Source organism: Mustela erminea, chromosome 17, assembly GCF_009829155.1.
Source record: "Mustela erminea isolate mMusErm1 chromosome 17, mMusErm1.Pri, whole genome shotgun sequence".
Classification (NCBI taxonomy): domain Eukaryota; kingdom Metazoa; phylum Chordata; class Mammalia; order Carnivora; family Mustelidae; genus Mustela; species Mustela erminea.
The window spans coordinates 64,287,207-64,311,999 of NC_045630.1; the positions used below are offsets into that span (position 1 = coordinate 64,287,207).

The following is a 24,793-nucleotide window of genomic DNA, read 5'->3' on the forward strand; positions in this document are numbered from 1 at the left end:
CTCAGCTACCTTCTGGGTGATTCTGGGGCAATGCAAGCATGAGATCGCTCCTCGAAGACGCTGGCTTACTGGTGGGTCCCCCTGTGGTCAGTTCCCCCTGCGGAAGAGCTCGGCCGGAGGGGAGGAGAGTGAACGCCCTTTACTGCGGGCACAGGGAGGCTCCCCCTCCCGCAGCACCTCTGTGCGCTCTGAAAGCTTCTCGGCTGTTAGATCTCCCGAGGGGAGGAACAGGGAGGACCACACGGCCCCCTGCGTAAGGCAGGAAAGAGGCACGTGGGGCCGGGCACCCCCACCCTACGTGCCCCACGATCCTTCACTTGGAAGAGGCATGCTTGCTGAAGCACGACAGACTTGCTTCTGACCCGGGGGGCGTCTGTACCCAGCTGAGCTGCGTCACGGCAAAGCAGGCAGGGACAGGCGTGAAAACGCGGCTTCCCGTCACCGAGGAGCGCAGCAGCGGCCAGCCCCGGCGGTCAACCCATTTCCGAGGCGGCCTCACTACCAGCTCCGACCCAGAAACGTGGCCGAACACCAGGGATGTGGGGAGGACATGTGTCTTACCCATTACGTGGTTCTAAAAAAGAAAAGCGAGCTGAATGCTCACTGGTCTTATTTTTAGGCCGTACTTACCTCTCATTTCAGCTCCCTAATGCCCCAAGGGGGCGCTCTCACCGCTGTGGGGCATCTCCTTTTCCGGGGCCCCCAACACCAAGCCTCCCTTTACCTCCGCCTCCCCCCAGCCCCCGGTTGGCCAACAGGTTGGGGTGGAAGATTGCCCCCCAGTGAGGCCTCTGCTTTCTGCTTCAGCAGGCCTGCTTCTGCTTATCCCTGTGCTGCTAAAATGCCGGTCACGGTTCTTATGTGAGAGGCTGGGCTCGAATCCCATCACGTCCCACGTGGCAAGACCCTTCCCCACTTGCTCTCTCCCCACCTGCTACCGTCCCAGCCAGAGTCCAATAGGGTACTTGTACTGTGGGCTCCAGACCCCCAGCCTGCCCACTCCAGGATGGGTGGTCTCTCTGGGGAGCCCTGACGTCATCCCCTGGACCCCTCAAGGGAGGGTAGCTTCTCTGATTTCCTGTTTCCCAAAATGCAAAAGTCACCTACGCCCCTGAAGACCTCCCCTTCTGTGCATCCCCACACACGTGGGTCCCCTTGGTGGGGCCCTTGAGAAAGGAGCAAGAGGATGGGCTCACCTGGGGGCCTCGTGGCCTTCCTTCAGGCTGTGAGGGAATCAGGAGGACTCGGCTCTTGTCTGGCCTCACACCGCCTGCCCAACCCACACTCCCTCCTGCAGGGTATATGTGTCCCAGGCACGGAACCCGTTATAAAGACAGCAAGCCATCCTGCAGCCGGGGTCTGAGCAGGGGGGGTCACAGCACGTGCCCACTGCCCGGCAGGGGCTGGAGTTTCGTGTGAAGTTAGACGCGCTCTGCCTCTCACACATTTACCAGCGTCATTGGGAACCCCAGGGACTTTCTCAGTGCAGAGTTCCGAGGGAAGTTTCAGCACGCAGGGAATGCACACAGCCCACAAAGGCACAGACCACGTGGGCACAACTCCCGCCACCCCAATCAACTAGCAGGTAAGCTCTGTGGTGCCCTGAGCCCCTGCCAGGCACTCTGCTCGATGCTCGGAAAATGCCTGCTCATTTACTTGTCATTACCGCTTTACGTGGTCTGTTTTGTCCCCATTTTACAGATGAGAAAAATGAGGCTCAGTTCCCTCACTCAGAAAGGGGGCAAAGGGTTGATCGGATCCCCTCAGCCTTCCTGCAGAGTTGGCCGCACCTGACAAAGTACCAGGCCAGCGGGGCCTCTGCCTTCGAGGCGGCTAAACGTCCTGGCCAAAGTAATCTGGTTTCCATGATGTCGGGTTTCGAAGTCCTGCAGCTTCTATCTCTCTGATGCTCTTCCCTCGCTAGCCTTCCTCCTGCCTTCCATGACGCCTCCTGGCAGGAAGGCCAAGTGCCCTCGAGCCAGCACCCCTCTGCCGAGCCGAGCGACAAGGGCACCACCATGCCTGAGGCCAGGTGTGGGGACGAGCCCGTTTTGACCCCGGGATGGGCATTTCAGGAACGGGGCTGTTCGGAATCCTACCTACTACTACTGCGTAGTTCAGACATTTAGTCAGGGAGTCCAAGAAATTTTATGATCTAGATGATCTTCGTTATAGCTGGAAATATCTAGGATGTCGTACTTTTTCAAGCACTCAAAATGTGCTTATACGCCAGCGACATCTGCAGCGTGAAAAGACCCGGGCTTGGGAGAGTCTGGAAACAGGCATGAGCCCGGAGCCTCTGAACCTCGGGACTACTAACATTTGGGGCCGGGCGATTCTCTCTTGGGGGGTGGGGGGTGGGGTCCTCCTGCGTGTGTAGGATGTTTAGCAACGTCCTTGGCTTCTACCCACTAATTATCAAACGCATCCTTCCCTCAGTTCGGTCAAACCGAAACTGTCTCCAGACACCACCGAATGACCCCCCGGGGAAGCCACACTGTCCGGGAAAAACCACAGCACAGCCGCCTGCTGAGCAAGGCTGGTCTAGCTAAATCGCGCCTGAAGCCACCACCTTCCTCCCCCGTTTTCTGACCACCACCACCCCGAGAACAGTGGCTCGCAGAGCTGATGGCCGCTGGCTTGGGAAGTGGGGTGGGAGTGAGGGCAAGTCAGGGAGCAGATAGAAGAAGCAAGAAAAGACCATGGAAAAGCTTTTAGAAATAAGAAAGGTTTATTTAGCAAAAGCCACTAGACTAGTGACGACATCCAGGGAGTAAGTGCACTTTACATGAACAGAATCTTGTCCCAGAGAGTTGAACCGACAGAGTTAATGACACAAGAGTTTCAGAAAGCAGAGGGCTCGGGCTCGGTGGGGTGAGAGGAGGCGGTGAGGCGAAGAGGAAATCAAAGGAACACAAGTGCTGAACAGGAGCCGTGGGCAGAAGGGAAGCTACGAAGGGGCTTCACAGAGAGCGTTGGTAGAAGCGGGGATAGGAGTATCGTTTTCATCCCAACACGCAGTCTGTTCTGTGCAGAGAAATTCTTTGCTGGCTCTGCACCTGGGAGAGCCTCAGGTGCCCAGGACTCTGCCGGCCCCTGGGGGGAGGCTGAGGCAGGCGCCAATAGGGTAGGCGCCCCCCGGTGTCCACTTGTCCTGTCTGCAGGGCAGAGCAGAAAGATGAAAGAGGAGGAAGGCAGCCGCTGAGTGAGCGGAGCAAGAAGCGGGGAGGGAGGAGAGGGTGGCGTCGCTGGGGAACCAGGTCTGCGCTGTTCTCTGCTCTGCCCAGGGGCTGGCGACCCGTCAAGGCCCCTAGTTCCATCCTGTCTCCCGTCGCCACACCCCAGGCCCACTGGGGCCGGTGCGGACGTGCAAACCAGAGCTCCAGCGGAGGCCCCCTCTGGGGGAGGCTGGGGCTGAGGCAGCTGGAAACCACCGCGGAGCATCCGAGGCCAAGGGTCCAGGATGGGTCCGGAGTCAGCGGTACCGACAGCCGCTTCACACCCTTTACTCTCTCCTCCGTCCCCTTTCGTCTTTCCCTCCGAAGCTTCTCTAAACCCTTCCGCAACTCCGCCCCACCCACCCCTGGCCCTTCCCCGCCACAGCCCGCCCTCTCCTGCCACATTCCACAAATCCGGTGGCTTCACGCTGGGCTCCTGCTTACACGCAGCGGCCCGAGAAGCCAGACCTTCCACCGTCCCGAACCCTCCAGAAGATTCTACCGCTCGGAGAAGCCGCACCCAGGGGAGGGTCTGGGAAGCCGGCTCAGCCACACCGGATTCCCCACACCTCCTTCAGTCTGGGGCTCTCACCTTCCTGCTTCTTCCTTGTGTATTTGGACCTATTCCGTCCAACGGCTAATTAGAAAAGACCGCGAAATAAACAGAACCACTCCTCTCCAACTAAATGCACCGTTAGGAAAAACAACACAACCCTGCTGTCGTGCAAACGCCCTGAAGATTCACACTCTCTTCTCTCCGGTCACTTCTCACACACCCACACACACGTACTCACCTTCCCTCACACGGGTATACAAGCCTATCTGTACACACGTGCGCACACACATCCGTCCACACCTCATCCTCTTTCTGCCAATACCCTGGTGTGCCCAGGAAGGCCACCATAAAGCTATGTGTATTTCCTTTCCTTTGGACTTTCTAGTGTAGAAGAAACCCAGCTATTTAAGGAAAAGGGCTACGCTTTCAGTTCTATAAATTATAAAGCAAGGTCGGGGTTGAAAAACTCTGTGTTTTGGGCAACCCCATCCTTAACACCGAATCCTCACAGATTACTGCTGTCTGGGTCTGTTGCTCGTTCTCCAGGACGAACACTTACTTCCCCACACACAAGACCCTAGCACTGGCCCGGCTCTCTCTCGAGGCAGCTTTAAATCTGCTAACAGCCACTCGTGGCCGGACTGTCACAAAGGGAGCATGGCTTCCCTGCCATGGTTGGCCGGCCAGCTGAGACGGCGTTCTCTAGACAAGGCCTGGATGGGCAAAGACGGGTCAAGGGGGGACAGGGCTGTGGTCCCTGACCAAAGTGGCAGTGATTCTGAAGAGTGGAAAGAAACAGTCTCAGCTACCAGCTCGTGTTTGGATTTTTTCCTGCAGTAAACGCTGACCACTAACGCGTTGAGAGGTAAGGCCGGGGGCTCGGGGACTTTCTCCGAGGGGAGGATGCTGTACAAACCTTGGCCGACATGGACCCTGAGGCAAGACACGGAAGGGAGAAGGAGGCAGCTTCCCAGCCTCCATGCGGAGGAGCTGAGCTTGTAGGCAGGATGGGGCGGGAGAGGGGGGAGGGGGAGCTCCCACACTGAGGAATCAGACCAACATCATCTGGAGCCCCAAAGGGGCTGCCCCCCCCCCAGGGCTTGCACCGCAAGGGCCTGAACGATGTCCAACTCCCAGTCTCCCTCGGAAGTAACACCTCACATCCAGCTAGAGCAAACGTCCAGGTTCAAGTCATCCCAGAGCTTACCCGACGTGAAACATCCCAATTCCATGATCGCACTGAGAGCTCCACCCCGTCCCTTACCACCGGCGCATTCAACCTCTGTCATCTCCACAGTGGCCTAGAGAAGGAATTCCTTCCAGAAGCTCAGGGGAGGGTTAGGCAACTGGTAACATCCTGGATATCCAGACACACAGGACCTGAGCTGGCACCTGATGGCTTCCCTTTGCCGTGGGATCGGGAGATGGGGCGGGAGGGGGCTCCCCGGGCACCCCGGATGGGACAGAGCGGAGGAACCTGATGAAACAGCCCGCTCGTGGCAGGTCCTCGGGCAGCCTGGCGATCCACACGAGGGACCCTCTCCCGAAGCCACTGGCTCTGGAAGGCCCTGCCCTCCCCTCCCAAGTCACACGTGGGAGAGAGGGGCCCACTTGCCTCTGGGAGTCCCAGTTCTCCCCCATCAGACCTTCCAAAGCAGAGTCGTAATTCTTTCCTGAAACCACAGGCTCTCTGGGGCCCCTGGCTGGAGCCAAAGTCGCTCGTCTTCCTGGCACTCACCGCCCTCCGCCGCACGGGCATCCTCGGCGGTGCGCCCGGCCCCGCGCCCCTCCGGCCCTGCACCCGGCCCAGCCCCGCGCCGCGGCCCACCCTACACGGCGATCTCATCGTCCAGGCTGTCGCCCAGCTCCTGCCTCTGCAGGACGTTGAGCAGACGCGGCAGCTCCTCCTGGGACCACGAGTCGCGCTCCTCGCTCTCGTCCGTGTTGGACTCGTACTCCGAGGCGATGCCCGACTCGCGGAACTTGAGGAGCTCCAGGCCCCCCAGCAGCGGGCCCGCAGGCGGCGGCAAGAAGCGGAAGCACTCCAGCTTCACCAGGCAGTCACGCCTACCTAGGGGGCTGCCGGCGGGGTGGGCCAGCTCGGCCAGGCCCGCGCCCGGGGGCGGTGAGGGCAGGTCCTCCGGCTGCGGGGTGGTGGGGTCGCAGAGCACCGGCAGACCTCCGGAGCGGAAGGTGATCTCCAGCAAGCTGTCCTGGGAGCCCACTGGAGGGGGGACAAGAGACAGCAGCCCGGGTTAGCAAGGTGGCCGGGAGTGGGGGGGCGTGGGTGTGGGGCGGGGGCATGAGCTGGGTACAAACCGAGAGGGCCAGAGCAGGGTCTCTGTAAACAGAGACGGAAGCCCAGAGAGGCTTCCAGCGGCGAAATGCAGGGGCTGTTCCCAATCTGTACCTTCGTGCCGCTTAAAGCAAGAGTCCCGGCCCTGCCCAGACTTACTACTAATCATGACTCCGATGGGCTGGACTTGGGAATATTCATTTTTTTTAAAAAAAAAGCTATAGGGACAGGCTGAGGAATTACTGGTCTCACAAAAGACGCATTTGTTTTGCCGTCAGACCCAGGTTTGAATCTTGGCCCCACTCCTTGCTGGTTCTGGAACCCTGAGCTGCCTTCGCCTGTTTGAGACTCTCTCATGTACAAAATGGGCATAACATCTGCGACTCTAGGGGTTAGACGACATCCTGCCCGTGAAATTCTATCACAGCCTCTGGCACGGAAGATGGCCAGTGGCTCTGTGACTAGCACATACCAGGCCACGGGTCAGCACGAGGGAGGCCTGGCAATGTGCTGCCTTCTCGAACCTCCCAGGCCAGCGCAGAGGCGGCCAGGCACCTCAGGCCGGGCGCCAGGCAACCTCTGCCCGGAACCAGCCATGCTATCTGGCCAGTTCTTTTCTGCCTTATGCACAGAGCAGACACCTGCTACCAGCATGTTCGATGCTAGAGTTGTAAACTCTACAGCGCAGGGGAGGGTAAGCTCGCGTACAGTGTGAGGTTTCCCACGGAGCCCCCCAGCAGCACGACACCCGACAGGTGCTCAGTCTGTTTCCACTGGAAAAGCCCATGAAGAAAGAAGCAGACTGCCTTATTAGGACGTGGAGTGTCTGAGCCCCTTTCGAGAGGAGCATGGATGAGCACGTGGCAGGGACTCCCAGGGACGTTCAAGGTCAAGCCTGGGCTAGAAGGAGCCAAGCTCCTCTCTGACTCTGCTATTTCGCTGTTCCATGAACTGTACGGACAGGACAAATGGAGCTGCCTCTGTCTTCCGCTAGAACACCAGGGCAGGGCAGGGGGCTAAGAACACACCACCAAGAGCTTCAGGGAGAAGAAAAGGCGTTTTCCAGAGCCCCGGTGGAGGGAAGCGGAAGGGGGCTTCCACTTACTGGCATTCTGTCCCGACAGCTTCAGCTCCAGCTCCTGCACCTGCTTGACCAGCAGAGAGATGTGCTGCAGCAGGTCCTTGTTCTGCAGCAGGAGCTGGTGCACGCGGGCCTGTGCCTCCAGCCGCGCAGCCGCTTCGGCAGCCAGCTGGTCCTTCAGCAGGTGAACCTGCAGACGGGAGGCGGAGAAGACGGAGAGGACGGGACAGAGAGGAGAGGGCCATGAATGCACCCAGGAGTCACCAGGGTTCCGCGGGGACCAGAGACACCCGCCATGTTCAACTCAACACAAAGAATCCCTTCCAGGGTGGAGTGGGGACCTGGGCTTGGAATTCAGAGAAGCAGCCCTAAGAAGATGGGTTGCTGGACCGGGGGTCTCTCTGAATGTCTCGAGTGAGGGCCACGGTGGGTCACTCACGGACCCCTCAGGGCCCAGCACCCAGAGCAAGAGGTACGCACGCACGAGCCCCAGCCCCTGTCCCCCAGCCCTGCCAGGAGAGTGTCTCGACGGCGAACGCGTTCCTGCCATGTGGAGGGAGGGAACTTCTTCTCCTCGTGTCTTTTAAAAGAGAAAAACAGAAATGGATATACAGGCCCAGTAGCTAAGAAGAGTCACAGCAGCCCCGAAGTGGCCTTTCCTCTCCTCTTCCTCGGGCCCACATGGAATGGGAAGCAGGAAGCCCCCCAGATGCCCTTCCCTAGTGCAGGGGTCACAATAAATTCTGCGCTCTCGCCTCTGGGGGGCCACTTTCTTTCCCTGACTGTCCATCCCTCTTCATTTCCAGGTGCTTTACACCTGCTAGCGGTCAAACGTCTGCTGCCTGGTTCACAGGAGGGTCTCCTCCCGCGAACCTAGAAGGGTGAAACCAGCGGTTCAGAGAAGAGGGGGACCCTGTGGGAAGAGGGGGACCTCCATCCACTGTCCTCTCACAGGGGAGCAGCTGGCAATGGTGCACCCAGCCTGCTTGGGACCCTGGGTCGGGGGTCTGTTCTCGGTGCGTAACAAGGTCTAGAGAGAAAACACAGCAGGAGATGGGGTGATTGTGTCAGGAGCCTGGCTTGAAGCAACTGAGTCATAAGGCAACAGCCATGTTCACGCACATGAGATTCTTACTCTAAGTGGTGGATAAGGGGGTCTTGTGGAGGGTTTTAGAAGGTCCCTGAAGAAAGGGAGCTAATGAATTTGGCTCAGACCAAGGCAACTTACAGGTAAGAGGCTTCCTTGGACTACAACTGCGGTGTGGACAAAGTCAGAGGCAGGCTGTCTGGGGTGGGGCAGGTGGGGCAGGAGAGGGGCGGGAAGGGTGAGCCGACTCTGGTTCAGACAACAAATGCTCTAGATTTCCGAAGAGCAGTTGGCTCCAACGAGATGCATTTTCTCGGGGAGGAACAGGCTGTATCCAACCTGTAGTCTGGCCAAGGGACCTACCTAGCCTAATGCCCGCGCCTTCCAGCCCCCGGCACTTGGAGAACCACACGGCTGGATGCGGCAGCGGCTTCCCTCCTGGCAGATTGGAGGACCTGACCTTGAAGTTGCCTCTGCTTCTAAGTGGGAGCCGCTAATGAGATTAGTTGCCACTTTCCATTAGCGGTTCCTAAGGCTGGGCCTGTCTCGCCCCCGGGGAGGATGCCTAAGGAATGCGAAGTGAGTCTGTCCTCCACAAGGTGAGGCTACGGACACAGCCGACGTTTTCGGTTTAGAAGTCAGCCTTCCTTGCTGCCCCGAATCAACTACGGAAAGATCTAGAGAGTGATGAGAAGAGGGAAAGAAGCAACAGTGACATTGTAATCTGGGTATCAAGTGGTGGGTGGCTGTTAAGACTTTATCTTCTTTGGAAACTGAGGCATGGACATATTTCACCTGAGACCCCCGCCCCGGCATTTTCCTGGTTCTGAGAAACAGGACAGTTGCTGTGGGAAGCTCCGGGAAGGCCCACCCCAGGAAGGGCCAGGCTTCCCCTTCCATCTGGTAATGTGACTGATTCCAATCAAGACGATCACTGAAAGGGATCTAGTGAGCAGGCAGAGCTGTTCATTATCCAGTTTCTAGTTTCTTTGGAATGAAACAGAAGCATTAGGCAGAAATTTGGGACAGAATCTTTCAATGCGCAGAAGCAGAAAAAGCACAGAATTCCGCCTCCTGCTAACCGGCACCTACGGGAGGGGGCCTCCCTGTGCGTACACCACGGACTCAGGGCCTTGCCCCTGCACATGGACGTCCCAACAGACAGGCCAGTTGAGAGCACTAGACCAGGAGCTGGAATGTTCCAGACCGCTGGTGACTCTCTCTGCCATGGAAGGTCATTCCCTTCTGCCTGGACCTCACTTTCTCGGACTCTCAACGGAAGGGCCTGCCTAGAGGCTCAGGCGACATAGGATTCCAGCACCAGGGCCACTCGTCAAAGGTTCAGGGAAGAAAATCTCTAGATCCCCTAGTGACACCTAGTGTCGCTTTGTGTCCCCTAGTGACTGGGGACACAAAGGGAATCCCCTCCTGCAGAAGCCGGGGTGGGCAAGGGTGAGGGAAAATATGGGGAGCTTCGTTCGCAGGTGCTCAAGTTCCCCAGGGCAGGGCGCCGTCCAAACAGAAAAGCCGGCCCTTGAGTCGAACGTTTCCGTCTGGCACTAAGAGCCAAGAGAAAACGTCCCCGGGTCGGCGCGCTCCTTGTGCAGATTCAATCAGAATTTTAGCTTCGCAAGTGCAGAGCTAGAACATTTCAGGTTTTCCAACCCCAGGAGTGCGGAAGCACACGCTGCTGCCTATAGCCAGTGCGAACGAGCCTGCAGGCTTCTGCGTCCCCCAAAGTGGGAGCAGGCACGAGGCTCAAGCAGCTCTCCGTGCCCCTGGGAACCCCAGCCGGGCCAGGCGGAGACAGAACGGCCTGGGCTGCTTTTAAACTGGAGACGATGTGATTGTCCCCGGGTTTTGCCCACATGGGTCTGGCCTTGGAAGTGCCGAAATAAGGCAGCATTATTTTCAGCTTTGGCTGGGGCCGCCTGCTCCGGCTCTGTGGTCTCCTTCCTCAATCCTGAGACAAGCGCAGACACCACGCCCTCCTGCCCTGCCAGACGGGACCGTGATTTGTGTCCAGCAAGCTGTTCTTTCAAAAAAATGAAACACCCTTTGCAAAAAAGTAGGCCGTACTCATTTCTGAAAAGGTACGAGTTCACTTCTGCTTTCCAGGGCTACAGGGGTCTTGGGCAAGGACTATCCCGCTCACCGATGAGGTCAGCGGGAAGGCCATGGCCGGAGTGGGGAAGGAGGGGCTCAGCCCTGCACCCTCCGGCTCTGACGCCCACCCTCAGCCCACCCGGCGACACCAGACCGCTTCCCGCTTGCTCTCCAGCCTACTTGCCTGGACTCCAGCTCCTCCGTGAGAAGTGGGGGCAGGGCCAGGCTGAAGTTAGGGAGCAGGCACATGGAAATGGCGTGGAGAGAACCAGAGCAACTTGCCCCCCCACCCCCCACCGGACACACAAGCGGAGGCAGGCGGCGCTGTCTCAGCATGCACAAGGCGCGGCCCCCAGGGTGCTGGTGACGAGGAGAAGCCACAGGGACAAGAGCGAAGTCTAGGGCCTGGAGGTGGGGGTGCGGGAGTGTGTTCAATGCTGTTTGTCTAACGAACTAGAGCGCACGCAATCGCAAAGCACAAGGAACCCATCATGGGTTTCAGAATAAGCGCAAGTAGCCACAGGTAGGGGAGGGATTTCTAAAGAGCAGCGGTGCACGCACAGGCCGAGCCCACAGCTGGCACCCTGGGAAGGAATCCGGCCCCCTTCACCCCTGCCGGTCAGCCGCAGTGCCCAGACCAGTTCTGGACCTCAACGGGCCTAGCGCAAGGCCATGCAGGTGACGGCTATGCCCCAGCTCTGGTTCAAGGCTTGTCTGTACGGTCATTCACACCCTTGAACTTCTGGCCCAACTCGAAACAGGAAGCCAGGGCAGCCAGGCAAGCCTCATGCTGGGTCGAGAAAGTGGTCAAGGGGGCTTGGGTATTCACCATTTACATGCTGAAATCTGAGCTAGAAATGTTTGAGAGGCTGGGCAGCACCATCTCCTCCATACCTGTAAGGCAGGGCAGGCTCCTCTAGACCAGCTCTGAACCAATTTAGAGAGAGGCTGGGAGAGATCTCAAGGTCTTAGACCAAATCAGAACACCTTAAAGGAGAGAGATCTAAGCCTGGTCCCAGGATAAGAGCAAACGGGAATAGCCTAGGACAGTAAATGGCGGCGGGAAGCATAAATAATGCAAGAGTGCACCTGTTTGCAAGATGCTCTGTATCCTTAGCTCTGCCCAGAAGGACTTGGATATTCCCAGAGGAAAGAAGGTGCGTTCCTACCTGCAGTGCTGAGCTGAGAGCACTGCCCACTGGAATTCTGGGACTACTGGCAGTTTAATGAAGACGGCAGAAACCTTGCAGTCCGGTGGCAATAGAGTTTGACAAGACGATTAAAAGCTGACCTCATGCTGGACACTGAGATCAGTCTCACCACACGGAGAAACCAAGTGTGCCAGAGCAGATCTATTTTAAATGCACAAAGGATGTCAAGAAGACCTATTAATCTACCTCTGTCTCCTCTAAGATTGTTGTTACCCGGAGACATGAACGTGAACAGGAAGCCCTTGGATCAAGTGCTACAAAGAGAATGAGAGAAGGAGGAACATACAGAGAAACTCGTAAGAGAAGAAAGGCTTAGGGCTGAGTGTGCCGGGGGACACAGGAGCCAGAAGCTTCGGATACCACCCTACCACTGCTGCGTTTCCAGGCAGCAGAGAAAGACGCCAACTGCGAGTCTGCCCAGAGCCTGCTCCCGGGGAGGCCAGAGAGTGGGAGAGGCGTGTGTTCAAGAAGTGATCTCTGACCTTGAGCTCCTGTCCTGCTAAAGATCCTGCGAGTCCCAGACCCTATCCATCCCCTCCCCAGGATGGACATGCTACGCTGCCTGAACCGAGTGTCAACGAGGGTACCACCAGCTGCCACCCACAGACTATGAGTCGGAGGCTCAAGGCTCCCAGCCCGTGGAAGACGCTGGAATGGAGAAGGGCTACACCTCAAGTGAACCGCAAGCACCGAGACTCATTGTCTTCCAGGAGAGAGACCATCAAGACAGGGCAGAGCTGTCCCACCAAGACAGAGGCCCCATTCGGTCCCAGAGAACCCGTCTTAGGGTTTCATGCCAACAGCAGCAAAGCCATGATAAATTCCAGGTCTTGTGGCTTTGCAGACCGAACGCTTGCACAGACGGCCACGACAATCTTCTTGTCGTGTAGATTACAGACCTGCGCACCGTTTCTCGTCAGTATTTAGCAGTGACTTCAAATTCAAATGACTCTGATAATATCCATCATGAATATGCATCAAGCCCTTTCTTAGATAAATAATAATTACTTGGCAATTGACATGCCAAAAGAGAAAAGAATTATGGTTGGAGAATGGATTTGTATTCAAGGGGACACTTTCGGGGATGATGTGAGTCGTGGAAAGGCCCTGCGCTGGGGCACTCGGGCTTTGTGCTCCTGTCACCTGGCGCCCCAGGGAGGAGGGGACTCCCGGAACTGCCACATCGCCATTAAGGAGACAAGATGAATTCTGTTACCTGACAAAGAGCAGTGATTTCCCCCCTCCCCACCCGTGAGAGGCCCTTAATGGCAGTCCTTCCTTTTTCTTGCTGTTCTGCAAACACCTGCAAACGCTCCTAGCATTAGCACTCCACATCCTTTTGTTCCATGGTCGGAATTTTTGAAAAGGCTCACATCATTTCAGAGCCATGCCCCACTGATTCTACGCTCTCCAACCTGCAAAGGCTTCTGGTGAGCCTTGGGCCCCAGGCCCGTTCTGTGTGAGACCGTGGTGGAAGCTCTTCTCAGAACTAAGTCCCAGCAGATCGGGCTCTGGGCAGGTTGCCGGCAACTTCTCAAGGTGCCCATATGGGAAAGGACAGCTCCATCTGGGCGACCGCTCCACCCAAGGGTCTCGAGAAGAGTAGGCAGGAGCACTGATGGGATGAGTAAGTGCTCCCTGGAGAAGTCTGCCCCCTGCCGTTCCAGAACACAGAAAACCTTATAGGTCAGCCTAGTCCCACAGGTCGTGGAGGCCAGTACATGGAGCTGCCTTCCTAGATCGCTCCCCAACCCCCAGTCCTGGGGGCCTCACTGTCCTCCTCTTTCTCCTCGCCGTCCTCCTCCACTCCCCCAGGTCCTGACCTGTCCTTCGGTCTCGGAACTTAGCCGATGAATGGTAGGAGCCATCCTGTCCTCGCTGTTCCCTGATGGGCCACAGCGAAGATGAACCTCAGACGCGCGAGGCCCAAGGAAGATGGGGACAATAATGCCCTCCGTGGAAAGCAAGCAGAAGGGACCACTGCCAGAGGCAGCAAGAGACACCGGCTGCCCCCTCCTCAAGAAGGCAGCAGCCGGACCAGCCTCTGGGGCTCAAACAGCACTTTCCTCCTGAGATCGAAGCCAGTCCTCCTGTGGCTCAAATATGGCAGCTACGGTCCTATGAGCTGGATCCCGTTATAGCAAATGCCAAGGCCAGGACACGGTCATGTCCTGCCTGGAAGCAGCAGAGAGCGTTGATGGAGGGTGGGGACCCGTGTGATGGAGGGTGGGGACCTGTGGGGACAAGGTGGGGAGGACGCCAGGGTGGTCTTTGCACAAAGCTGTACTTTAAGCTCTTTTAAGACCAGTTGCACAAAGTCACACCTGTCCTGACTCCAAGAGGCACCCCTGTCCACCCCAAACACCAGGAAATGAGGCAGGAAGGGGAGGGTGGAATTGGGTGCATCCTGCTCCTTGGCGAGCTCAAGTCCTTACCCAACAATGTCCAGCCAAGCCAGCCAAGCCCAGCTCAGAGCAGGGGATACACGGGAAACCCCAGCGTTTCCTTCCAGTTCGACTGCATCCCCCCCACCCCCCTTCCCCAATAAGCGATGACCCAACAGCGTGAGCGATCCCTTCTGGCTCCCTAGGTTTTGAACCTGCCCCTTTCCCCTCGCTAGGGAAGGCGCGTCAAGCCCATGAGAGTGGAGCCTGAGAGGTAGGGAGGAGGCGGAGGAGAACCTGGGCCACAGCCACTTGCGTCTGCTGCTGCTGCTGCTGGAGGAGCTGCTGGAGGAGCTGCATCTGGTGGTGGGAGGACAGCGGCGTCCCTGGGCCCAAGCCTGGGGGCTTCGCCGAGCAAGAGGGAAGGAGCATCCTGGGCGAGGCCGCCAGCATGGGCTCCGGGGGGTGGGGTGAAGCCTGGAGGAGAAAACAAGACTGGCGTGAGCCCGGGCCGAGGCCGCTCTTTGCCGCAGGGCACGGACGCGGCTGGAGTGAAATGCTGTGTCCCCAGGGGAAATGTGGTAGGGCCCTGGGCTGGGGCCATCGGGCAGGAAACCCTGCCTGGACCCTCTGTAACTGATCCAGCGTGACAGGGGCAGACGATGAGTACACTGGCTCAGGTGCCCGGATCTTGAGGGGCCGATCTCTAGGGAACCTAGTTACCCACCACCCTGTCACGAGACCGGGAAGGGGGCTCCTTCATCCGGGGCTGCCCGTTGGGCCATGAGGCTGTGTGAGGGGGGCCACTGCAGCCGGCCCTGCCTCGCAGGGAGAGCCCCTGGTCTGGACAGACCCTCTCTGCAGGCTGGACATGGTTTCTGGGCCCTCCCCCTCGGTCTCCCTCCCGGCAGGTGGGAAGTGTCACTAAGACAGCTTATGTGGGCCAAGCGCAGGGAGAGACGGCTTGTGTCTGCGAGCTCTGCTGCTGGTCCTTCTTCAGGCGCAAGGGACAGAGGCACCCACTGACAGGCGGCTCTTGCGGTTTGAGGCAGACCCATGATGCCAAGATAAGGTCAGGCCCATGACTGGGGACTGTACCGCCCTCCAGACTAGAGACGGGCTTCTCCCCATGAGCCACCCACCGACCTGCACCAGAAAAGGCCGACTGACGCCCGACAAGAAGGGGAGGCGGCCGGGTGGCAGGGAGTCGAAGTGGAGGCCCACTTCTCAGCCTCCTCCTCCCGGCTTTTCCGTTGTGTCTTCAGGTTAGAATGTGCTCTCAAGTTCTCAGTGTCGGTCTGGATTCTATTAAGAACTCCCTGGGAGGGACGCCTGGGTGGCTCAGTGCGTTAAGCGGCTGCCTTCGGCTCAGGTCATGATCCCAGCGTCCTGGGATCGAGTCCCACATCGGGCTCCTTGTTCTGTAGGGAGCCCGCTTCTCCCTCTGCCACTCTGTCTGCCTGTGCTCGCTCTCTCTCTCTCTCTGACAAATAAATAAATAAAATCTTTAAAAAAAAAAAAAAGAAGAACTCCCTGGGAGCCCCGTCATCTCAGCGGGAAGACGGGAGGTTGGAGCTGATGATGCCTGGGTTTGTAACCCCCAAGGGGCCCAGTGCCGACCTCAGCCCCCACGCATGGGAGTGCCCCAGCGGTCGCTAGCTGCAGGCAGAGGGAGCCCGGACCCACGCTGCCCTGGCAGCTGAGCCTCGGGGATCAGCTGTGGTGTGTGAGGATTAGATCTGCACAGGCACTGAGTGGCGACGAGGAGCACGGAGGGCAGGACCTCCACGGAGCACCATCAGGGAGCACTGCGGGGCCTCTGGAGGGTGACGCTCATCAGGCATAACCCTGTGGTGTCCTGACACACAGCGCGGCCCAGCGTCGGCACACTTCCCTCTCACAGGAGAGGGAAGCTGCTCTGGTGCGCCCCCGGCCCGTGCCCCTCACTCTGAAGCTGACCCCGCCCGCATGTGCGAGGACGTGACTCTGACAGTGGCCAAGGCCGCTGTCTGTGCTGCTCCAGGAGATCGTGTGCACGCAGACTGTGTGATGGGTCACCTCCCGCCTACCTTTGGGTCCGGATGGGAGCCTCCTTCCTTCCCGACGGCGTCAAGGTCAGTCACACCTCGGCTGAATTCCAGGATGTCATTCCCCGGGAGCGGGACCTCCACTGCGTCAATGTCTGTCTCCTCCGCGGTGGCCGAGGAGGCCCTCTCGGCTCCGGGGAGCTGGCGGCCTGCAGGACGACAGAGAGCAGGGCAGGGCAGGGCGCCACCAAGAACACCACCCTCCTCCCTTCCTAGCGCGTCACATTCGTTCCCAGCCCAACCGGATGTTCGTTCCCATTTAATCTTTTCAGAGGCCAGAAGCAAAAATGATGTTTCCTTGAGGCTGGACATGACTGCTTTGCCAGGTTGGCATAAGGTCGATATGGTCGGGGTGCGGGGTCTCGACAAGAGAGGGGAGGGACTGTCACCTCGACATCCTCTGAGCTCAGGAGTGGAATCCACCCAGGGAAAGACTCCAGATCCATGGGCAGCTCCCTGGCCATGCCCCTGGGGGTAACGGACCCCACTCCCAGTGCCCCAGCTCCAATGGCAAAATCAGAGGCTGAGTTAGATGGACAAGGAGGGGTATGTGACAGAAGAATGAGGGTGAGGAGACCTGAGGCCCCGTCGGAGACAGGAACAGTCCCCCAACCCCTCTGAGTGGAGCTAGACTTTGACCTTGTGACCAAGCGCAGAAGTCAGGCAAAGGGCCTTCAGGAGGCAGCAGTGGGGGGACAGAGGGGGTAGGCGGGTTTCAAGCCTTCTCCAGTCGGTCCACACTCCACTGTTCACCTCCCACTGAAGAGAGCAGCTGTGTGCCGCATATGTGTGAAAGTCCTGCTAGTTCTTTTCCTTCAGTCCCTGTTCCTAGTTCTTGATTCTATAAAAACCTGGCCGTTCCTGGGCCGTTCCTGGAAGCAGTTTTCTTTCTCTACATTTGGAATTAGGCTCACTGCTACTGTACACAAATAAGATTTCTTAAACGATTTCAGGGACCAAGCACCACGTAAGAAATGGAAGAGGTTAGCGTCTGTAGGAAATATGGAGAGCCTGCTCCTCCCTGAGCAGCCAGGCCTCGGTCATCAGAGGGCCTGCCTTGTAGAACAAATAGGTTTTGTTTTGGATTTTGTCTTTTTAATATTTATCTACATAATCTCTATACCCAACATGGGTCTTGAACACCACCCCAAGATCAAAAGTTGGTTCTCTACCAAGCGGGCCAGCCAGGTGCCCCTAGAACAAACCGTTCTAGCAGGTCTTCCTCCGCAAACCCATGTGAGTCATCTGGGGAAGCAAGTCTGGTATTCCAAATGCCAATGGGGTGCTTGGTTTCCCTCCCGGCTGCTCCGGGACCTGGGACACAGCTGCAGACCATGGCCTGGCAGAGCAGCTCTGCTCCCCTGCGAGACAGCGGGCAGGAACCCAGAGCAGGCTGCATCCCTCCACACCCCTGCGCCCAGAAGTGACCTTCCTGATGGTCGGGAGGGCTAGCCTGTGAGACAGAGGGCTGACGGAGAACTCGTGGTCATTTCTCAGTAGGCGGATGGGCTTGGTTCTCGGTGCCAGTATGGAGAAGAACAGGGTGAGCAGAAATGATTCCCCCTAGTCCCCAGGAGAGGCTCAGTCCCTCGGCACTGCGTATCCATCTGTCGGCACACTAGACCCTGGGATCAGGCATGCCTGGCACACCTCTTAGTCTTGAGGCCAGGGCTGGGTCTCGTTCATGTTTCCCAGGGATCTGGCATGGGGAAGGTATTCAGTAAACACTAACAAAGGAACTAGTGTCATGACAGGATAGCAAAACAGGGCAGTGGGCTACAGAATAAGGCTGCCCCTCCCCAGCCCCACCAGCTCCCCATTCCCGGAGTCTCCAATACCAAGGGCGCAAAGTGTGTAGAAATACCCAGCCAGAAGCCTGGAGGGATCAGAAACTCTCCTGGGATCTCACTCTGCTTCTGAGGGACTCACAGACTTCTCAGTCATTCTGTTTGTACTAGTGGGGTTCCCACACCAAGGCTGAGGAACCCCTTCCTTGGGAGTCCCAAGCCACGGGACCTGCTTACGGAGGGATTTCCTGGGCTCTCTAATGATCACCTCTGAAGTCCTGAGCTTGGATGATGGCTGACGGGTGGAGGCCAGGATGGTAACAGACCTGTTAGAACCAGGAGGGTAAAGCTGGGGGTAGACAGAATGTTCTGGATGCCATGCCTGTTAGCATACCAGATAAGGCAAATCGAGAGGGTGGACCCACAGCCAGTGGTCTTCCTTAGGTTCTGACAGACAAGTTGGGGGGTGGGGAATATCTCGTATTTGCAACTCTCCCAGCATCAGGAAGCTTAAAGGACAAGAAATGCTATGCAAAACCTTCAAGCAAAACTGGGACACTTACAAGATTGGGCACTCTGGATTCCCACATGTAAGAGGGAGAAGTCAGACTGTACTTGGGGGGGGGGCAGGGGATAGTAGTTTTGCTTTCTGAACTGCTTCTTTAAACTACTTCTACTTGATGCAATGAATTATAACTAGGAACCACAGAACATATGCTGATTTCATTTACTTCAGTAAGTATGTGCAAAACCCCTGTATAGAACAGAAAGGCATTGCGCATCAGAATAAGTGAGCAAAAAGGTGTATTTTCAAGGCTTCCCCAGCCTGATGGAGGAAACAGACAGACACCAAGGTGGCAGCAGGAGGCTGTGTCCCCTTGGAGCTCTCCTGGGTGCAGAGTCGGAGCCGGGGGGTGGGGTGGTGCTAGAGAAGCCCGAGCAGAGGCGCCCCAGCGTGGGGCAAAGATACAGAGGTATTGACTGCCAATGGCTCTGTACAGCAGGACCCAACCGGGAAGAGTCAGGATTTTATCTGAAAGCAGGTGAGTAATACTGAAGGGTTTTCATCCTTTCAAATTTCACCCGAGAGATGATGTGGAGGGCAGATCGAGAAGGGACAACATAGAAAGCAACACTCCAGGGGAGACACAGGAGGGCTTACGTGAAGGGGGTTGCGGTAGCCCAGGAGAACAGATATAAAAGGTTTTCAGGGGGCAGGAATGACACGACAGGGTGACAGACTAACTGTGGTGGGGGGAGAAAGAGGGGTGGGAATCCAGAGAGACGGAGGAAGGGAGAGAGGGATACGGGTAAAATGAGTTTTGAAATTTCTGATTTAGGTGACCTGGTAGGGACTGGTGCCCTTTAGGGCAATTTCAGGAAGAGCAGGGCTATGGGTAAGACGGAATTTCAGACCTACTGGAATCACAAGGTCTCTCTTCAAGAGCCAAGTGGAGATACCCATCAGCTGTTGGAGAGTTCAGGAAAAAGCTCTGGTCTGGAAATAAACACCAGTGAAACACATGGGAAGTCCGGAGAGAGCAGCAGGGACTGAGCCCAGCAGAAATGTAAAGGAAGCCGGAAAGCAAGTAGCAGATAAAAAAAGAAAGGTTGTGCCCACCCTTTGGTTTGCTAGCTAGGGGCCCTCGGTGACCTTGACCGACGGTCCCAGGAAGGGCTGGCAGGGAGCAGACACCGCGTCGTGGGAGTTGAAGGGCTAGCAGCCAGGATGGGGTGACAAGGAAGACGCTGTATGAGTGCGGATCAATCTGGCAAGAAGCTGAACCATGAGAGAAAGAGCTAAGGCAGGGGAGATGCGGGGGCAAGGCCGGCTGGCGTGGGTTTGTTTTGACGATGAGAACGGCTTGACCTTGTCTGTCTGCAGTGGGCAAGAGGTCAGCATTAGCAGAAGACTCAGGTGACCACTTGGGAGAGACGGCACCGGTGGCCTGGTGCTCAGGAGGAAGGGGAAGGTTCATCTTGGCCAGCGGGAGGACACTGGCCACGGGGCGGAAGCTGGACACGAGCAGCAGGACCGGCCGAGCCGGGTGGCCCCGGAGAGCGTAAGGCATGGGACCTGTGGAAGGCCGGTTTCCCGGGCACAGCCCGGTACCAGGGGCTCAACGGAAAGGCGTCGCTGGGTCAGTGCAGAACTTGTTACATGTCAAAGATACGGTAATAAAATGGTTTCAGAAAAGAACAGGAGCTTATCGGTTTGGTCGGGAATGCTAGAAATGGCCACTGTGGGGCCTCAAAACTGCCCTGGAAACTTGCTTAAATTTAAACAACATCATTACTTTCTGGGCACTGATTTAAGGGTTTTACTCATATAAATCATTTACCAGAACTGCCCTCAGAGGAACTGAGGAACAGAGCTGGGAAGGCGGGTGCCAGGGCTCGAGGCCTGGGGCTCTGAAGCTGGGTGCTATCACCCTGATCGCCCCCACCCCCGCCACGGGCTGGTTGCTTCCACCTGCAGCCGCCCCCCGACCCCCCGACCCCCCAACCCCGCTTCAATGCTTCACGGACACACTCCCATATGATCTGGTGTATCTGTCACGGGTTTGTACTGCAACCCCAACTTTGAAGGCCAGCTCCTCGCCCCTGGGGACCCGTCCTGCAGTTCACACTTTATCCCCACAATCGGTGGGGGGGGGGGTGAGAGGGGCAGGGATGAGAGAGATGCCTGTTGAATGAAGAGGATGCTGAAACCAAGGAGAAACAGAGAGTCGGGCTGCAGTCGCCGGGGCTGGAGGAGCCGGGGAGGCAGGGGAGCAGACGGGACCCCGAGCAGCAGATGACACAGGTGCACGGTAAACGTCACCCTGCCCACTGCTCACTGTCTCGATGGTCAGAGCTTTCTTTTCAGGAAGTTCTATTCTTCCCAAGGATTCCAAGCCCTTCCCCTCATGGGATGGCTGCCGCGGGAGAAGGGTGCCTCCAAGGGAATGCGATCTCTCCCAGGAAACCTTCTCCAGGAGCCAAAGAAACCACATGAGGCAGAGCAAGGCCGGCGGAACGGGAGCTGAGGCCCCACCTGGCTCCGAGCCCCAGGGACGGGCCCAAGGCAGCCGCTGCCAGAAGATACAAAAGATAAATCTCCCCGAGGGTAGGGAACGGTGGAAAGAATGAGGGAGGAAAGAAAGGCAGGCACAGAGGGTACGGGGCTGGCAGCACACGCAGACAAGGTCAATGCCATCTTGAAAGCATTGCTGAAACCAGAAGGCAAGGGGCAGACGAGACATCAAAGGCAGCACAACCCGGCGCCGTCCAAGTCCTCGGAGTAAACAGGTCGGCCCTGCACAGTCACGGGCCTGCTGTCAGGTCACGTGGGGGGGCTCTGGCGGGGGCGGGGTAGGGGTGGGGGTGGGGGGAGGGGGAGAGAAACCTGCAGTAAATGGAAACCTCCAGAACATGGATGCGAGGGGCTCGTAACAAAACACACACACACACCAACCAACCGCTCTACCCTGGTGTTTCAGGGTGCCTCATTACAAGCAAAGACCCCGCTGTAGTCAATAAATGGTTCTGGGGGAAGAGACGTGCTCCTAGTGGTTTACAGCCGGTCAGCAAGCAGGAGGGGCCGTAAAGAGCACGGGACTATGGGGCCAGGCAGTGAGCAGCTTTCCTGGAGGAAGAAGATTGTCCGTTCCAGATAAGTGGCATCCCAAACCTAGTGTTCTAAGTAGACGTACCCTACGTGGTAACGGCTGCAATCGGAGGGGGCCCTAATTCGTCACTAAACTCAGACCTACCCCAAGACCTTGGGACTCAAGAGATCCTCCTGCCTTCTTCCCTCAGTGCGTAATGGGGGAGGTCACGCATTTCCGACTCTGAGCCACAGAACTAGCTATTGTGTAACATGTCTTTCGAGTACCATACAGTTGGCCCTTGAGCAACATGGGAATTAGGGGCACCGACCACCCCATGAGGTTGAAAATCCACGTGTAACTTCTGCCCCCAAAACGTGACTAAGAGCCCACCGTTGTTAATAACCGTATCAGTAATAGTCAACCAACACATTTTTCGTAGGTTAGAGGTAACACACCATAATCTTAGAATAAGAAAGTTGGAGAAAAGGACATGTTATTAAGAATGATGGTGGTTGGGGAGGTTGGCAGGATCGCAGGAGTGGGACCTTGGGGCGAGACCGGCGGGCTGAGCAGAGAGCTAGTGATGGTGACAGTGACAGTGGCTGTGGGTTGAGACCAACGTGACTGTGCTCCTCCAGCTGTGGTGGACGGTCAGGGCTGAAATAACAGGCTCGCCAGCCATGCCACCCCTCCCCTTATTACCTTCTCAGTGAGCATTTTCTCAAGTAACATTAATATACATAAGACCTCAGCTACCTGGCTTCTCCTGCAACCCCTCTCCCAAGATGTAATGTAAATGATGCCCTACATATAGAAACACCCGGTCTACTACAGTTTCTTCCAAGTTTAAGAGGTCAAAGACCTGAGAGTACATCCTTAAGGAGGTCCAGCACAGATCGGATGTCTGTGTAACCTATTGGCATCCCTGCAGCGCAGGACATGTGACAGGGCCTCTCCCCTCCTCGTGTAAATGAGGATACAGCCCTGCAGAGTGATGGAAACTGTATCAGGGAAATAGACGTAAACATACTGATTTTAAGGAACTGAATCATGGGACTGTGGAGATGTGACAAGTCCAAAATCTGTAGGGCGAGCTCAAAACCCAGGGAAGAGTTGCAGTCCAAGACCAAAGGCCATCTGCTGGCAGAATTCCCCTTTTGCTCTATTAAGGCCTTCAACTGATTTGTTAAGGCCCACCTGCATCACTGAGGGTGTTCTGCTGCATTCAAAGCCTCCTGATTTAAATGTTAGTTTCTGGGCACCGGGGCGGCTCAGTCAGTTGGGCGTCTGCCTTCAGGTCAGGTTATGGTCTCAGGGTCCTAGGATCGAGCCCCACCATCTGGTTCTCTGCTCAGCGGGGGCCTGCTTCTCCATTTCACTCTCCCTCTGTGCTCTCCCTCCCCCCCCCAAATAAATAAATAAAGTCTTTAAAATAAATGTTAATCTCATCTGGAAAACAGCTTCCCAGCAACATCTAGAATAACACCACATGTTGGATGTGCTGGGGTCTCAGGACCCATTCAGGGACACATTCACGCCTCGGTATTTCTAGCTAGTGTAGCTTCATGTCTTCATGTCTGCACAGCCACTCATCTGTCATCGCTCATTTTTCCAGAAATTTTTCTATTCTTTCTTGTTTATTTTTCCATATTTCTGTTAAAATAATAACAGCTAATATGTATCTGGTGTTTACTATGGACCAAGTGTTTCACAAGTATCTGTTCATCTGTGGTCACAATAATCCTATGAGATGGACACGACTTTATTCTCGTTTTCTTCCAAAGAGAGAACTAGGGCCCAGAGAGGTTATTAACTTGCCCCAGATCACACAGCCAGGGTCTGGTGCTGCCAGAATTAAAACCAATCATCTGCGTTCTCGAGCCCTTTGCAGTGTGAGCTTTTACTTTGTTGTTTGACCTCCTGAGTTGATACTTCACTAATTTGATTTTCACGATTGGCTATCTGTTAACGTAAACAGTTGAAACTTTGGATTTTCCTCTGCACATCACGTTATCTGTGTCCCCCGGGTTCTGAATATAATAGCTTTCCATTGTGCCCCTCGTGCTGTCAGAAATTTGTATTGTTTTGTTAAAGCGGGAGAGGAACACGAGAATTCGTATTTTTATAAGACGCGCAGGTTTCCTGACTTTCGATGACACTCCAAAATGAGAGGTACTGAAAATATGTCCGCATCAAAGGTTTACAGCACTACAGAACTTAGAAAACTGGGAAAGAGCTATTAAGGTCACTACCAACTTTATCTTCTTTCTGATTTGTTTCACAAATGCGCTTTTGTACCGGAGTTTTCCTGGGGTTTCCGATTTGGTAGCATCAGCCACTTAAATGCTTCCTTGTTCGATAAACATCTGTAATTTTCTATTAGGAAAGTCACACGCGCTTCCATAAGGAAGGTTTGGAATCCAGAGAGAGAAAAAACACTAAGTTGTTTTTTGAAGTGGACCGACTGCCCGGACCCTGGTGGAGGGAGGCGCGGCCCCATACTGGGTGTCCCCCAACCCGTCCACCCACGCTCACCGCAGCCCCTGCCGGGTGCCTACCTGGGTCCCCTGAGCTGCTGCTGTTCCTCTCACTCTCTCCGTCCTCCTGGCCGTCTGCGTTCTGCTGCGTGTGCTGGAGGCTCAACTTATGGCAGACCTCGAAAGCCTGCCCGACCGTCCGCACGATTCGCATAGCCTGGCTCTGGGAAGGAAAAAAAAGAGAAGAGCCAGTGAAGGGCGTGGGGACCCTTTGCAAGGACACAAGAAAGGCCAGGGATGGGAGAGGACGTGCTGGGGCCTCGCAGACAGAAACCCACAAAAGAGATGGAAAGTGATGTCCATGCTGACCAAGAGGAGTGCAAAGACAGTTTTCTTCTTGAAATGGCCCAGAAAGTAGACACTCACCAGGGTTCCGTCACAGTAAGTCAACTGGAAGGACACACACCAAACAACCCCGTTCTGGACTTAGCCCAATTCCTCCTCCCGGGTTTAACAAAAGTGGTCAAGATCTTCTGACGCCTTCACCAAGTATAAATCACACGTTCAGTGGGTTTGCCACGCGACCGGCAACTCAGCCGCCACTTTTTCCCTCCTGGGACCGGTGAGTCTGGGCTGAGGGGATGTTTAGCTACTACTTTTAACAGCCCAAGGACAGAGCTTGACTCTAGCTCTCCTTAACTTGGAGGAGGAGGAGGACACAGGACAAGGGAGCTTCGGCCCCTATAGTCTCAAGGGACCCACGCAGGCTCCCAGGAAGAGCCCCCAGCACGGTTTCCAGGGCCTGGCCTCCGGAGGGGACAGCTGACCAAGCACATTATCAGTCCGCTTTCACCTTCCTCCCAAGACTGAGTCTGGTGCAAGCTACAGGCTGGGTGAGCTCAGCTCACTG

The 24,793-nt window shown here is 56.4% G+C and overlaps 1 protein-coding gene across 6 annotated transcripts in view; it reads right to left on the reverse strand.

The window, feature by feature from the left end:
* NOS1AP (nitric oxide synthase 1 adaptor protein) overlaps nucleotides 1-24,793 on the reverse strand; it is a 261,440-nt gene that overhangs the window by 9,351 nt on the left and 227,296 nt on the right. For 5 of the 6 annotated variants that reach the window (XM_032319186.1, XM_032319185.1, XM_032319184.1 and 2 more), the window contains 5 exons: nucleotides 23,965-24,106; nucleotides 16,009-16,175; nucleotides 14,237-14,416; nucleotides 7,176-7,341; nucleotides 5,846-5,998 (listed from right to left, as the gene is read on the reverse strand). In XM_032319186.1, coding sequence (XP_032175077.1) covers nucleotides 5,846-5,998; nucleotides 7,176-7,341; nucleotides 14,237-14,416; nucleotides 16,009-16,175; nucleotides 23,965-24,106 — 808 coding nt within the window. Of the gene's footprint in view, nucleotides 1-62; nucleotides 5,999-7,175; nucleotides 7,342-14,236; nucleotides 14,417-16,008; nucleotides 16,176-23,964; nucleotides 24,107-24,793 lie in introns of those variants that run through there. The other variant, XM_032319189.1, reaches the window with a different exon arrangement.